Source organism: Ornithodoros turicata, unplaced genomic scaffold, assembly GCF_037126465.1.
Source record: "Ornithodoros turicata isolate Travis unplaced genomic scaffold, ASM3712646v1 ctg00001383.1, whole genome shotgun sequence".
Taxonomy (NCBI): Eukaryota; Metazoa; Arthropoda; class Arachnida; order Ixodida; family Argasidae; genus Ornithodoros; species Ornithodoros turicata.
Window position 1 is genome coordinate 27,631 of NW_026999580.1, and position 16,729 is coordinate 44,359.

Sequence of the window (16,729 nt, forward strand, 5' to 3'; positions counted from 1 at the left end):
ACTTCATACGAGACCCCATATCAGGCATATCAAACCCTCTTAAGACCATCTCAATGAATTAAAAATTATGAGAAGCACGTGTGTCATGACAGCACTTCACACTAGGCCAAGATAATGAAGATAATGAACGCTCACTTTTTCCATGAATATCCTTACACGGGATATATATACGCAGTACCTTGAAACTAGTGTATGGTTCATGTTCCGATGTTACATTTTGCAAACAGGCTCAGCCGCGCGTGACTGGGTTTCCTGCATTTTCATTTGTGTTCTGCTGCAGCGAGGATGCATGATTTTATCTATTTATAATACTTATTATTATATTATAATTAATCGTTGCAAGACAACTGAGATCATGAGCGACCCCACAGCGGTCGGTCTGTGGATATTACTAATTGATTACAACTGAAGTTGCAGAACCAGTAGTTTTATGCACGCTTGTGGAAGATGGTATACAATGTGATAAGTATGATACATATGCTCAGAACAAGGGAGTTTTTGTAAGAACATCAATACAGTGAAATCCATTAAAGTCCGACAGTTGATCAGTAGGAACTCTCGTTCAAGCCAAACACACAGTGATGTTCAGCGTGATGTAACCGTATCGTAAAGTGACCTGCATATGTCAAAATATTCTTGTAACTCAACCGATACCAAAAATCAAGTCTGTCAGAAATCCAGATCAGCTCGCAGGGTGTGGATGGGTGAGGGACCGTGTACTAGCTTGCATTGTGGATGATAAATGGTGTGGTTTCATCTACATTTTCTATAGTTAGTGACAACTTAACCCCTACAGTTTGGGACAGTCCACTGATTCTCATCGCGTCCTGCAGTTGGCTCTGTCTCTGCACTGCTGTGCTACAATGGTGCAAAACACAGTTCCAATATTAGCGGCGGTGTGAGCTGAATAACAACTTAAATTGTATCAACTAGGAAACCACGGTGTCAACTAACCTGGAAAACAGGGAATTGTCAGGAAATTTTGATGTGAATGGAACAGTCAGCGGATTGCCAGGGAATTTGCCCAAGAGGCATATGAAGTCAGAGAAAATCGCAGACAAGCGCCGTCACGATGCACAGTGAATTGCCAGCACTCTTAAGCGGTTGAGCAGTCACGCCGCAGCAATGTTGCTGTGAGTAGCAGTTTGCTAACACAACAAGCTCAGAGGCAGAAAAATAGGGCATTCTTACTAATTACTCAATAAATGATCTGTTTTATGAAGGATCTGTACCAAAACATAACAGCAGGTACAAAGTTCCCTTTTGTTTTCGCCAAGGAATTCGCTTGAAATAAACGGTGAAAATCTGGAAAAATTAGGGAATTTGAACGCAACCGTTTAGTAGACACCCTGGAAATATTTTGCCCAAACAGGTTTTACTGCTTCTCAAAACGTGGAATTGGGCCTGTTGGTACTGCATACCGAATTAAAAGCACTAAAATCAGACGAGGACAACACATACGGAAGGCGAACTAACAACAATTTATTTGACATGAGACGAACGTACTAAAAACGAGCTCAGAAGCTCCCTCTCCTTTTCCGTTAAACCAATGGACCAATGGAGATGTGTCAGCTGCCCGTTCCTTGGTTTAACGGAAAAGGAGAGGGAGTTTGAGCTCGTTTTTAGTACGTCCGTCTCATGTCAAATAAATTGTTGTTAGTGCGCCTTCCGTGTGTGTTGTCCGTGTCTGATTTTAGCTCTTTTAATTCGGTTTACTGCTTCATTCTGTGAAAATTTGTTTCGTGGTAACTTTGTTTGTACGTGGAGTGATGCAGTGTGGGCAGCCTCGAACTGTGGGACCTAACTTGTCACTAACTATAAAAGGTTTTCAGGAATGCAGAACTACAGAAAATACTGATACCACAGAGTTAAATTATTCGTGCTATAGTTACATAAAAAAATTGTACTCTTTGAAGGAAGTAAACGTAGAAAAAACGGTGTAAGTATACAACTAACCGACATGAAATGGCATTACAGTCACACCAAATGAAGTCACTAGTCCCTTTCAATGACATTTGGAAGGTCACAAATGAACGTCCTTTCTTCTGGGGCAAAATTAATAAAAAGACTAGGACTGTTGACATCCAGCATGTCCACAACACAGGGTAACGATACAGGGTCCACAAAGCACTCGTTGATGTGAGGTGGGAAATTGCCATCCATCGTCAACACTTCCTTGCACAACAGCAAGCACTTGCGGTCACTGTTCACTCTCACCACAATTATTCGACGAATAACGTAGTACTGTGCCGTGGCTGTCCTGACAACAGCAGAGTTGCTCTTCACAGCACGTGAATATGCCTCACTGTGGTAGACCTGGTCCTTATAAACAGCCCTAGTGTACTCATTTACAACATCTTGGCAAGCGCCATACATACTTGTTACTGCATGTTTTTCTGCCACTGTTAGTGTCGTTGCTTTTGCCTTGCCCAACAAACAGATACTTCCAACATAAGCCACACTCTGCAGCCTCTTCTCCCCCAGCATGCTCTTACAAAATGCTGTAATACGAGTAGGTAGTGTATATACTGCGAGGAAGTGGTGTAGCTCCTGGGAGAGGACGACTCTTTCTACTATTTGTTGAGGCACTCCCTTTGATGCTTCACGAGTTTCACGAGTGAACCATTTCCACCTTCGAAGACAAAGGCAGAATGCGCCCACAAAGGTCCCATTTGCCGAGCTGCTTTAGTGAGGTGAAGGAGTTGATGCATATTAAATTTCATGCAGTTGTCTCCATACAGGGAAGCTGCGCTTGATACAAACTGCATGAGAAGTTGCTCTGAAAAGTGGGACAAAGAAGCGGGTTACCATACAAGTAGCATGTTTGGCAGAATCACGACCTGGCCATGAATCTATCCTTAAATTAACAATAGCCTTACCAGCTCTGCACATCATTCGAGGTGTTATCCTTTCCGAGAGGAGGAGATGAAGTGCCTCAGAGAGCTTGGAAAAATGCCTCCAATACCTCTCTGGTAGGAGACCAAGGGTGCACGGCAAGCATAAAATAGCACCCAGAGGCGCCATTCACTCGCTTTCCAAAAGTTTCGCTCTGTGATGATCCTCGGGAGGCGTGTGAAGCAGTGAGGTGGCCTTATAAGAAGAAGCCGCTGGTTAACCTTGTTCACAACAACAGGACTGCCTGCGAAGAGAAGGAAGCTTTCATCCAAGATCAACTCCGCGTTTCTAAAACATTCCACAGCAGAATATTGCAGTACATTGGTGACACTGAAGCTAAAGGCGCCTTCCTTGCATTTCTCGGCACAAGAGCCATGTGACTGAAACAAGTTAATTAGATGAAAAAAGAATAACTAATTATTGACATTCCGTTTTTTTTCTATAATCAAACTCAAACTCAATTATTGACAATATGTTTTTTGTTGAAGGTAGATGGTGAAGGCCCTCTTCCATGCAACAGGTGTACCGAAGCCATGGGATGCTTATTCCACAACTTAAAGTCTGCCTTTAAAGGTGTTATCGAATTAACGGGATGAGTTGACAGTGTCTGATGTACTGGGGAGAAAAACCAAATTGTACCGTACGCAAGAGCTCCCTCAGAATGATTTAGACTTCGAAATTTGAAGAACTGCCCAGAAAACCAGTGTGCTTCTCCAAACGCCATAAGGTTATTGATTGCACTATTCTATCGAAGTACCCACTGCAATACTCACCGATATAAAATCGTTCCTCTGAGTGACAAGAACCAAACCAGAGTTCCGCGAACTGCCTGGCGACTCCTTGGAGAACACAGTGCATATAGTCTACTGTGAATCCCCACACTGGGTCAAACCCATGCAAACCAAGAAGAGGTGAAGGTCCCTTGATGCCGTTAATGACTGTGTTGAGTTCAACAGCAAGGTTCGCATCCCTAATGACACCACCTGGTGTCCTTTCTGGTCCCTGATCCTCATACAAGTACCTCATACTTCCTGCGAGGAAAATGATTATTGTAAAAATGTACATGACATATTGAGCGACAATTTTTTACGTAAATATATTTATATTTGATTGAACTTATTGTTACATATATCTATATATGTATTTAATTCTATGTAATTTTATATAGCCATTATTCATATATTAAGCTGCAAACATTGAATTTATTTGTTTATTTAAATATTCTACTAAGACCTAGACGGTGTTGTCATAGGGGTAAAATAGATAAAAACTGTAGCGAAATTTATACTAACAGCACAACAGAGAGGAACACAATATGTGTGTATGCACTTGTATCAAAGGAAATAGGTAGCAAACTTCACAGCAGGTACAGTGGATCCATTTCCCATGGAGTTCGTACAGTTCTCATCGAAATTCTGCCAAATTTACTTTTGGTAATTGCCAATTTTGGAAATGTAATGGTACCATGCCGCAGTGCAGTCTACGGTAATATACAGAGCACCTACCTTGGCTATAAGTCCCCTTTGTGAGACACCATGGGCAACCAAAATACCCGTTGAAAAGAACGTAGTTCTGAACAGCTGCACGGGCTGGGGCATCCACACAGCAGCAGAGTGCATACACTTTCGACGTGTACGTGATACCACCACACACCCACTGAACTGGTTGCATCGAGTTGACCTCATCTACAAACTTGCTGAGAAACATACTCATTTTCGGATGAGACTTGCCAAACCACAACCCAGCAAGAATTGGACTCTTGAAACGTGACTGTGGAGGGAGCTCGTTAATAGTGAACTGGATTGGCCAGATAGATGTTTTCGACGATTCATAAAGAGGGCTGCCATCGGTATTGAATGTGATTGTGAGGTCACTTTCATTCAAAGTTCCATATTGTCGCAGTTTGCGGTGGGCAGCTGCACTTGTGATGTCCGAGATGTCATCATTTGATTCAGTTTGAGCTGCTAGTTTTTGTAAGTTGCCGAGTAAGTCACTCTTCGACACTTCAATGTGATGCTTGATCTGTTTCGCTATTTTCGTGATAACAAAAAAGCAACCAGCCGCTCTGAGTTGTCTCATAGTATATGTCACCATACAGGCATTACAGTGGAGCTCTTCATTGAGGACTGTCTCACAACGTGAACAATAGTAATGATAGGTGACAAGACACTGTTTCTTTTTGGCCCACAATTTCCTGAAGAGATACAATGTTGGTGGCAAGACCGTAGAACCAAACATACTGTTAATCATGGTCAACAGGTCTTGCAAAGCAATCCAGGACAGACCATGGCCAACAACAAATGCCATTACCATTACGATAGCAGCCGCCACAGTCGTCTGCGAACCTGGAAGAGTAGAGTTGGAAAGTTCTGAATTGAGGTCCTCATGCAGATTATCATCGGTCGCTTCAAAGAACTGCGCAGATCCAGCGTGAGCGCTGTTTGGTGGGGCCATATCATCATTGTCATCACTGTCGCTTGACATCGACCAAACGTCTTCGTCTTCGGCGCCGGAGTTGACATCAGTGTCATCACCTGATATTTCAGTCTCTTGTTCTGAAGCTTGTGCCGGACTCCTTGGATCTCCTTCGTCGAGACTGTCAATGTCAGAAGCGACAAATGTGCATGTGCTTGCTGGGTTCACCTGTTGTGATGTGTCACCTACAAGCTCACTACGATGTGTGATGTCACCGGAAACGTCGGAGCACAGGTAGTCTGTACCGGTCGTGATGGCTGAACGCGGTTCATCACACGAGGGGGAGATTTCTGTGTTGCCGTCATCCACCTGACTGTGTGGATCGATGTTCGCCGATTCCTGTGTTGGCACGAAACTAGTACTGGCGCACTCATCGTTGGATCCTCTCGCAGCTTCGCAAGGCTCTTCCAGCCCTCCATGTTCACTAGAGCCGCTACAATCGCCTTTGTTCTTGCTCTTTCGACGGTTGCACTTGGTTTGCCTCGGAACCTTAAAATCTGCCCCCTTGTAGAGGTACTGCTTTAACCTCCGCTTTGGAGGCATACCTTTTGGTACGTAATATCGCTATACGACTGAAGAGAACGAAAAAAATACGTCGCTAAATACGAGAAACTGAGAACTGCTCATATCACAGCATCAACAGTTCGACAAAATTGTTCCGACTTCGCACGACTTGGAGATTGGCGCCTGTTGGCTCTCGGCTACCTTGTGAATTTTTCTTCGAAATAATCGGTCAACGGAGTTAGAATTATTACTTCGTTTTTTTATTTTTGAATAATAAGTCGTTTTATATTTTTTTGGGGGGTAGCAATTACACAATATTAAAGAAAGCTGAGACAGGAAAAACCATCCTCCGTTAGCAGTATTCTGCATCACTCTCTGGCAACGTTGATAGCATTGTGTTTTTTGTTTCATTGCCCGTAATGGATGGCAGGTGCGTCTTTGTCTGAATGTGCACATGTGTTGTGTCCCGTAGTTTGTGCTATTTTGTTTTTCGTACACCATTTACAAGGAACAATGTACGCTTACGTCCGGTACGTCGAAGACGACGTAAAGGGAATAATGCCTGTTTCCCTGATCAAAAGCTTCAACCCGCAAAGTTGTGACGTCTTTGACCGAAACATCAAGAAGGCTTTTTGGCAGTCCCAGTCTGGAGCTGTTAAGGGCTTCTACGACGCAAAAGTCTTGCTACTTGGAGGTAAGTACGCTCATTGACACACAAAAACTACGGTGATGCGAAACAGTTTTTGACGAGTGATATTTTCGGTGAAAGTGTAGTTTCGTTTGGTGCTTCGTTTGGGCGGGAAACCTAGATTCGTCTGGCTCCATCACCTCACGAGTAGGGCACAGTTAGAACAAGCTTGTGCTTTCCTGTGAGCGACGGTGTGCAAATTATCGTCGATTTTGAAGTTCTTGGTGATATCCTTCAGTTCGCTCTTGAGTTAGGCATCGTTCTGCGGCTTTCATACATCGTATCAAAACTGCAGTCGATACGACATACCGGTCATGTTGCAGTGTTCGGCAATCCCTATGAGAGTTATAAAATACTGCTTTGTTGATCTCAAGTCGCGGTTGGATGTTCGTTTATGGGTTACTTTGAATTTGGATAGGTTAAGGCAACACAAAGGGAGTCAAATTTTGCATCTCCCAAGGCGGGCACATTCCGAAACTATAGACCATTTGTAGCCGATGATTTTAGAGTATGCGCGTTTTGTTTTTCTCCTTGACATAGCAAGATGGCGGCGCCTGGTGCGGACGGTTTTTGTGGCTCCTGTTCCGCGCGGTTCTACCCTCGGCAACAATACCTTGAATGTGCTGGGCAATGCGGTCGGCGATTTCACCTAAAATGCGTCAACGTTGGACCTACGGAATACGAGTTCTACATGTCAGAAGGTAATTGCTCGTACAAATGTGCGAAGTGCCTCAAACAGCGCTCGACTTCTCTAATACATAAGCCTGACGCCAACATGGATGCAAACAAAGACCCAACTCATGACGACAGTGCATCTGCAGCAAGTGTCCTTGACTCTGTGGAATGCCTTCCATCATCTGCAGTGCATATTTTCCGTCTGCTCCTCGAAAAGATAGAAGTCTTATCGACAGAAGTTTCTAGTCTAAAAGACGAGATAAAGTGCTTGCGCCAAACAGTTGGTACCTCGACTGCAAGTATTGTGCCTCCTACGCCTCCTTCCTGGGCCGACACAGCTGCTGCGATTGTAAGGACCCCTTCTATTCCATCTGTTTATTCTGGCCGTGAATCTGCGGTGCCTCCAAAACAATACAGTAGGAACGACACCAGTGGAGGCCGTACCGTTGCTGAACAGTCGGATATGGAGAAAGATGGTTTTACTATGGTTACTGGAAGGAAGCGCAGGAAAGCGACGCTAGGTACTGCGAAAAGTTCTACTGTCTCTGTCGTCCCTCGTCATATCAAGCCAAAGGCCCTTTTCGTTTCACGGCTCCACCCGGGCACCACAACGGAGGACATCTGTAAAATGCTTGAGCCAGTCCTGAATGGTAAACAAGTATCATGTAAGAAATTGAAAACTAAGTTCGATTCGTATTCGTCGTTTTATGTTACGTGCGATGTGGGGATTTTTGATACTGTCAATTGCCCTGATAATTGGCCGGAAGGATGCCTCATGCACGAATTTTTTGGCACATTAGACGCGACACGTATTCTGGACAGTAGTGCATTGCTACATATATATATATATATATATATATATCATGAATTGCAGTCTTTATTACCAGAATGTTCGTGGGATGCGTACAAAAAGTGATGAAATTATGTGTGAAATCTCCTCAAGTTGTTACAATGTCATCTGCTTCACCGAGACATGGCTCAGAAGCGATATCCCGAGTACGCTGTACTTTCCTTCCCGTTATGTAGTCCACAGAAAAGATAGAGATTACGCTAGCACAGGCCAAATCTTCGGAGGTGGTGTCTTAATTGCCACGGACAGTAGCCTGCGACCTGCAAGAAGATTCGACCTTGAGAGTGATATTGACAGTGTTTGGATCGAAATATCTATTTCTGACGGTTTTAACCTATTACTGGGTAATTATTATTTCCCTCCTGGCTTTTGCAGTGAGCGATTTGTTGCACATTTCGATTCTCTGATGTCGAAAATTGATTTCACGAAATATCGAGTCCAAATGTTTGGTGATTTCAACTTGCCTGGGTTGAACTGGGAATTCGGCACCATAACTAGTTCTGACACAAAAGTCGTACATAAGTCAACATATCTGTTAGATTTTATAAGCATGTGTGGTTTCAGGCAATACAACATGAATTGTAATCGTGCTGGTAATATTCTTGACTTAGCTTTGTCCACATTTTCGGTGGAATCTTTGGAACTGGCGAGTATACCCCTTTCTCGTGTTGATGTATACCATATTCCTTTTTCGGTTATTTTTTCAGTACCTCGCTCTAATAGGGTTCAATACGATTCTACGTGGTATCGTTATAAAAATGGTGATTATCTGGGTTTATACAAGCACCTTAGTGAACTATCATTTGACAGTGTGACACTAGACCTGAATGCCGATTCCGCAACTGAGAAATTATCAGGCATTGTGTCAAATGCAATTGATATGTTTGTTCCAAAAGCGCAGTCAAAACGACGCAGGCACCCTGTGTGGCTTTCTGCTGAGCTGAAATGTAGTTTGAAGCGAAAACTCCACTTCTATCGTATGTTCAAGAAAACTTCTTCTGATTACTGGTATCAAAAATTTAGCTGTGAGAGAGCAACTTCGAAGCGTTTGTTCAGGTGTGATAAAGCACGGCACGAGGAGTTTGTGGAACGAAACCTTCTTACCAATCCAAAAGACTTTTGGAAGTACGTTCGTGAACATAAACGAGACAACCATAACCAGGTAATTGCCTTGAGAGAACAATCATCTACAGTTGTAGATCCAGATAGGGTGAGCAACATTTTTGCAGCTCACTTCATTTCGTGTTTTTCGAATACCGATAAGAGTGAATACGACTTAGATCGTATTAGTGATTGCTTTACCATCCAGCCTGTTAGTGAGGCCGACGTTCTTTTAGCGATAAAGAAATTGAAACCTAAGTCGTCTTGTGGGATAGGTAGAATCCCGAACTTCATTGTCAAGGGTTGTTCCGAACTGCTCGTGCAATCACTTGCTCACATCTTCAATATATCCTTGTCTTCTGGCGTTTTTCCTGAATGCTGGAAGACAGCTATAATTGTCCCTTTGTACAAGTCAGGTGACCCTTGTTTGGTGAATAACTATAGACCAGTTTCATTGATGTGTGCCTTTTCAAAAGTTTTTGAGATCATAGTTCACGATAGATTATACACGCATTTTTGTGCACGAATCTGTCCTGAGCAGTGTGGCTTCATGAAAAGCAGATCTGTCGAAACTAACTTATGCTCTTTCTTGAATTACACATCTCCACTTCTTTGTAATCGTTATCAAGTTGACACGGTATATTTTGATTTCAAGAAAGCGTTCGATCGAGTTAACCATAAGCTGTTACTTTCAAAGGTTTGTCAGTTTGGATTGTGTAATAGATATTGTCAATGGTTGAAAAATTACTTGTTCGGAAGGAGAAACGTGGTACGAGTTGCCGGAACTTTTCCGTTCCGTTCGAGTCTGTATCTGGAGTACCTCAAGGAAGTAACCTAGGTCCTCTCTTATTTTTGGTCTTTGTAAATGATCTTGCCGGTGTCGTGAAACATAGCCAGTTGTTAATGTTTGCTGATGACGTTAAGATTTTTCGTTCCGTATCTTGCTACGGCGATCACCTGTCCATTCAGGAAGACATAAATGCAATCAGCGACTGGAGTTACTTAAACGGCATGTCTCTAAATGTGAAAAAGACAAAGTTGTATCTTATACAAGGAAAAAATCGACATTACTGTTTGATTATGACATTAAAGGCGTCCAAATAGAGAGAGTGAAAACCATTCGTGACCTTGGGGTCATTTTCGATTCGGCACTGAATTTCAACAACCATGTGTCATTCCTGTATTGCTCCGCAATGAGAATGATGGGCTTCATTTGTCGCATATCCAAGAATTTTAGAGACTTTCATACTGTTATCTGCTTGTTCTATTGTCTAGTACGAAGCAAGTTGGAGTTCGCATCCGTCGTTTGGAACTGTCTCTCCAACACACTCTCAGATCGCATCGAAAATGTGCAAAAGAAGTTTGTGCGAATTATTTACGATAGGTATTCACAAAGAAAATGGTTTTATGAATACAATCACCTCCTTGCGAAGCTTAAAATGACATCACTGAAGCAACGTCGTTATATTCGGGATATGACTTCCTTGTTCAATGTCGTGCATGGTAAAATAGATGCTCCTTTATTGTTAGCCAGTGTCGATTTTCATGCGCCATCTAGACATTGTAGAGTTCATCGTACTTTTTATCCACGTTTTTGTCACCCGTCTTCTCCTTTGGCGCGCATGCAGTGTTGCTTTAATGACATTGAGAACACTAGTGTGGACATTTTTGCTAATTTTACTTTATTTTATCCTGTTTGTAACTTTTTATCGTTTTGTAAGTTAATCTTCTTTCCGTGCACCTCTATGTAGGCTCACGCTGTTGGCGGGCACGTGAAACTAATAAATAAATAAATAAATAAATATCACGGATTCGAAGAGATTTGTTGCTTGATTATCGCGGTAATAATGCTGGCTTTGCGTTAGCGATGGGCCAGGAGAAACGGACAAGAACAGGGGCTGTCTCTGACTATCTTTCATTTGTTAATTTTTTGTTGGTGGTCCCGTCCACAGTTAGCACTCCTACACAGTCTATATACCAAACATATGCAGGTAAGTTAAGTGCTCTAGAAGAGTACTGGCCTTCTTTCTGAGCTCTCATGCACTTTGCCCAAGCTGATAACACCTGGACTAGTCTTAAGCAATTACCTCATCTGTAATTGTGCGAAACTTTTCAATCCCGAAATTGGAACAGCTGTTTAAATGATAGTTAGAGCATAAAGGCATTTGTAGCTCAACACGTTAGTCACTTTCAGGAACGTTGTAACTTCACTCAGTAGTTTATTACACTCCCTGTGGCTGCCTCCTTGAAGCTGCTTGCTTATTTATGACGTGCTTGATGTTTGGTCACTCTTTCTTTGTTACAGAGTCCAAAGAGGCCCTCATAACGAACATGCTCAGCAGGCGTATGGCTATACCTGAAATATTTGAGCCCACAGATACGGACACGAGTGACGGTGCTGCGTCAGTTGTACGTTATGTTTTTATGTTTCTCTTTGAAATTGGCTACAAGACAAGATTAATGGTGAGGGTCGAGGCGGTAACCTAGCAGTCATATTAATGTGCAAATGAGATAGTTTTGGGGCTACCGGTTGGTATAAACTGTGTGTGTTTGCCTCGCTTTTGTTAATTTTGTGTTGAACTGAAGGAAGCAGGGGCTTCTTACTCAATGCGTGTGAGGATACTTTGTGTACATTGCTTTGTCAAACTAAGTGCACCATAGAAAGAAGTAACATCTCGTTGAGTTTGAGGACACTTCTCTCTTCGTATTGTGTGTTCCTCAAACTCAAGGAAATCTTGCCTCTTTCTACAGTACACCAGCTCGCTCGCAACATTCTAATTTGCTCATTAAGTGCACTTCTGTTTTTACTAATTTTTACTAATTCAGGTGAAGCCAAAAGGTCATGAAAACGGTCAAGGCAAGAAAATGGAAGCACGAAAGAAGCAAGCACCAAAGCCAGAAACACGCACATTTAGCAGGAAGGAGGTCCATGGCAGCATGGCAAGCAAGCATATGGTTCTACCTGAAACAGTTGACCTGCAGTGCCACAGATGATGAGGCTGCGTCAGCCGTATGTCATACGTTTCAGTTTCTAACAAGACCAGACTAGTGGCGGGAATTGTGCTGCTTGTGTAAAAGCAACTCGCATATCAAACAGGATGTTTGGGGGCTACCAATGGGTCAACTGTGTGCGGTGGTCTCACTTTTGGTAATTTTGTTTTGAAATGGGGGAAACAAGGACTTTATGTACACTGCATGTGTCACATTGAATGCACTTCATTCTTACTATTGTAATCCAGGTGAGGTCAGGCGGTCCCAAAAATGACGCAGACGAGAAAATGGAAGCAGGAAAGGGACAAACAGAAAAACAAGGAAGACAGAGCAGAAAGGAGGTGCATGACAGTGAGACAGTGCCAAGAAAGAGGTTTCTGCTTGAAAGGGAGATGAAGCAAAAATTGGAAGAGGAAAACCAAAGCCTCAAAAAGGAGCTCACCGCAGAAAGGCAGCTTTGTAGGAAGCTACAAGAGGCGCTGCTCGAAAAGCATGGTATATCTTCCCAATTTTTCTGCTTGCTCTATTTCTGCTCTGGTGGCAGGCATGCTTTGCAAAACCCTGGAAAATCTATGGCATGCTGGGTAACAGGTGCCTGGTTTTTTCATGTTGCTTGCTGTTTCACGTTTCGTAACGTGCCTGCCTGCGTTCTCAAAAATGAACTTCCTTGCACAGCACGCTCACAACCGTTGTCGTTGTGAATCATATCACTCCCTGACCTGATGTCTTGTGAACGGTAGGGTCTTCCCTTATTGTGGCAGACATTAATTATGTTCATGTCACAAAAAAAGGTGTATGCCCACTATTTTCAGCAAATCAAGCTACACAATGGTATCTTTTGCAACGGTTGGTTCCGTGCGTGCTATGCCATGCTATTCTGTTTTTAGGGTGTGCTTGTATGGTAGTGTTAATTTATTTGTATCCTTTGTGATTGTATCCTCTGGGATGATGTTCTTCCTTTCCTGCACTGCCTTGCTTTCTTTTTCAAAGCTGCGATGAGGAATGCACTAAGCTCACCAGTCTTTACGCACGAAATGCTGCATGACCAACATGAATGTATGGTATGTATGGCTGTTCCCCCAAGGGCAAACTGTTCATATGGTGTCTGTAACATTGCAGGTTGAAGAGGCCACCACAGCTCCACGTAACATAACCCCTCCAGAATCATCAGTTTTGTTGCCTTCGAGAGAGGACAGCAAGATGTCAAATGTAATAATTATTGCGCACTCTTTTTGTGTAAGCGATTGGTGTGTTACACAAACCATGATTTACTTTGTGCACCCTCGTTTTTGCACATAACATGCCTATGTGCTGGTAATAATATTACTGTGGATATCATCAGGTTGAGAAACCACCACAGTCTGCATGCTCCAGTGGATCCGTCAGCACGACCATTGTGTCGACCGACTCAAACAACTTGCCAGATCCATACCGGTCTCTGTGAGCATTGAGGAGTTCACACAACATTGACATTTTCTTTGATGCTTCAGTGGACGTCCTTTTTGACTGTGTCTATATTTCCTTTGTAGTTGGATGGTGATGCTCCTTCCAGTCCAGTAAAAAACTCTCTGGCAAATAGTAAACCCAGGAGCCCCAGTGTTCACGGCTCCCTGACCCCATGTGATGCTCCCACTAGCCCAACATGTGAATCCATGGCAGCATGTCCATCTAACGCATCAAGTGCCTCCAGTGTTCAGGGCTGCACAACCACGATGAACTTGAGCCTTATCAACAAGGTAATGACGTTTCAAGTGAACAACCGTGCTCGGAAAGAAATTTGAGTGAGGTAGCGAGGATATGCTGTTTATAGGAGATTAAGAAGTGTGCGGTGTGCATATGAGGGGGGATTCTTGAAAAATATGTGAGATAAAAGACAGGAAATGCGCCGTGCATACTATGTTTATTTGGTAGCTCCTCTGCTTTCATGCATTCTGTTTATACCGTATGTATTCGATTCTACGGCGGGGGTGCTGCTTAGGTACCCAAGTGAGAGAAAAACTCGGACTCACCTGTGGTGGGGACTAGAACAACATTTATTTTGCGAACAGAATTCAAACGCTATCATCCTCCGAGCCGTCCGTGGCAAGTGTGTTTTGAGACTGTTACTTTCCTTGCAGCATTCTCTGTTTGCAACAGGTGCGTGGACATGTAATTCAGAAGGGAATATTGGGGAGCATGTTCTTGTGCTTTACACTCACTCTGTGTTTTAAATCTTGGAAGTTATTCTTGGCATGTCTGGCATGGTTTGACCTAACGCTACAATTGTCCAATCTGCAACAGACCTCGGGACGTTCCAACTCTAGGAACAGGATATCGCGACCATTCCTGGGAAGATCCCTCATTCAACGTGCCCCCACACGCCCTGACTTGGTATTGACTGGAGATGAGGTAGGACATGCTTCCTTACGACATCATTCATGGAACATGAAGAAATGCTCCTGCTTTGTTTGTATCTGTCCCTTCTATGTTTGTTCCAGCCTCAGTACATCAGTTTCTCTCATGAAGAAATGCTTTTAGGGATGCTAATTTAAGAAAGAAATGCTTTTTTTAAGAAATGAGCCAATAAATTGTAGATCCAAGAATGGTTGAAAAAGTTCTTAGAATCACCCGAACTGGAGAGCTACATCAAAATGAATCACTCGCGTGAGTTCCTGCAGCACTGAGAACGAATCAGAGCTGACACAATTGCTGAACAGTAGCGAGAGGAATTTAATGTGCTTGTGCAGCCTTGACATCTTGGTGTGACAACGTTGGTTCGAGCTCTGTGCAAAGTAAACTACCTGCCCTGCGACCTTGTTCTTCTGTTTCTGGTCGACAATATATCTGTTCTATTTCATGCAACAGGTGACTCTTGAGGATGGCATAAATGTCAACAAGGAACATTTTGAATACCTGCTTGACACCCCTAAGGACTCTCTGTTCTACCGCGACATGGTGAGAGCTCTATGGAGCGCAGAGCAGCTGGCAGAGAGAAGTCTAACAGGAGAAGCCTGCCGTCGGTTTCTAAAACAAGGCGCAGAGGGAAAGCGACGCCTCACCCCCAAAAAATTGGATGCCCTTGGAAGTGAGTTTCATAATCGTCTCGTAATTCGCTCCTGTACACGACTTGCGTATTAATTTTTAATTTTGTCATTGACAGGAACAGTAATGGTAACTATGCACATCTTTATGGCTGCTCTTTTTATGTACATATTAAATATTTCAGCAACATTGTCAGTCAGGTTACTGAGGTGATAAGATACACAACAGTGAACAGCTTCTTTTGCAAGCATTCATGGAACATATCAGAAGACAGAGTTTTTGCATTCCAATTTTCTTTCACATTTGTTTTATAAACCTTTAAGCTTAGATCTGGATCTTTATTTACAAATACCATATTTTTGATTGATTAAAAAGTTGTACAACTAAAATAGTATTCAGGTTAGGGAAGATTTTCGCTGGCCTTCTAAAGGCAATTTAATTTTTCGCTTACGACAAGTTTTTCGCTTTGCTTTTGACATATTCAACGTTAATATCACGTTTGGAGCAGAAAACAGTTTGGTACTGGCGTGATGAGACGGTAACCCATTTTGGGCAAGTGCATGATGATGGAAATTGCCATCTGGCCATCACCACTTTTAGGGGTAAACCGAGGTGTGAAATCCACAATAGCAAATGATAAAATACTATGATCGCACTTTAATTACCTCTATATCCGTTCTGACAGGTGGAATATCTCCACGTGCTCCTTCTCTTCTCCTATCTCCTTCTGATTCATTGCTCCATTTGTGGCTCAATCAAATGGAGCCCTAGGGAGTGGGAGGGACAAATTGGAGTCGTCTTTGCTTTCGTCTATTCCGTTTTAGTTACACCCTCTGTTCTAGGAACGGAAATAAGTGGTGAATTGAAAACATGTCTGACTGATCTGAGCAGGAAAAATGTCAACATAAGCTTCCCAAGCTAGAGTACAGTGGAAAATTTGCAAATACCTCACAAAGCCAGCAAAAAGTTATCTGCTAGTCAAATAATGGGCGTCCACCTAACTTTCTGTAAAGTATGTTATTGCTAGAACTTTTTTATTTATTATTATTTTTTTATTATATAGCCACCCTGTATAACAGTTGCCATGGTATGTAGGATACCCTTGTATAACATTTATTTTTGGTTCATTTCAGATGCCTACTGGGAGTACCTGAAAAGAAGAACGCCTCCAAGCGACTCAAAGGAGGAACGATTTAAGATGCTTCCTAGTTATGTTCGTAACCTGCTGTCTGACATCAACAGAAAAAAATAAAAAAACGGCCTGGAGACACAAACTGTTTGCATATCCTGGTACAGTATGTGACACAAGCATGGGCGCGCCGTCGGGCGGGGGGAGGCTTCCTCCTGGCTTGCAGAAACTTAGGGTTTCTGAGCCAGTGTAGCTGTGGGCACAGTTGATGCACCACCACCCCAAACATTCTACCCTGCCTCCCTCCACCTAGAAAGAATCCTGATGGTACCCATGAGCGCAACACAACCATCAGGATTCAGGAGCACAGACATGGCTGCTTTGCATGCATTTCTTGCAG

The 16,729-nt window shown here is 43.0% G+C and overlaps 2 protein-coding genes across 2 annotated transcripts; both read left to right on the top strand.

The window, feature by feature from the left end:
• The first annotated feature begins 6,063 nt into the window (after nt 1–6,063).
• On the top strand, nt 6,064–13,303 carry LOC135376924 (BEN domain-containing protein 5-like). Its single transcript, XM_064609348.1, has 5 exons — nt 6,064–6,568; nt 11,494–11,597; nt 12,015–12,128; nt 12,428–12,674; nt 13,299–13,303. Exons 1-5 carry the CDS (start codon nt 6,298–6,300, stop codon nt 13,301–13,303), a joined length of 741 nt encoding a protein of 246 aa, XP_064465418.1. The 5' UTR covers nt 6,064–6,297.
• LOC135376926 (uncharacterized) lies at nt 12,218–16,468 on the top strand. Its single transcript, XM_064609349.1, has 8 exons — nt 12,218–12,674; nt 13,170–13,240; nt 13,299–13,388; nt 13,522–13,619; nt 13,709–13,915; nt 14,460–14,567; nt 15,024–15,243; nt 16,334–16,468. Exons 4-8 carry the CDS (start codon nt 13,545–13,547, stop codon nt 16,450–16,452), a joined length of 729 nt encoding a protein of 242 aa, XP_064465419.1. The 5' UTR covers nt 12,218–12,674; nt 13,170–13,240; nt 13,299–13,388; nt 13,522–13,544; the 3' UTR covers nt 16,453–16,468.
• Nucleotides 16,469–16,729: the final 261 nt, after the last annotated feature.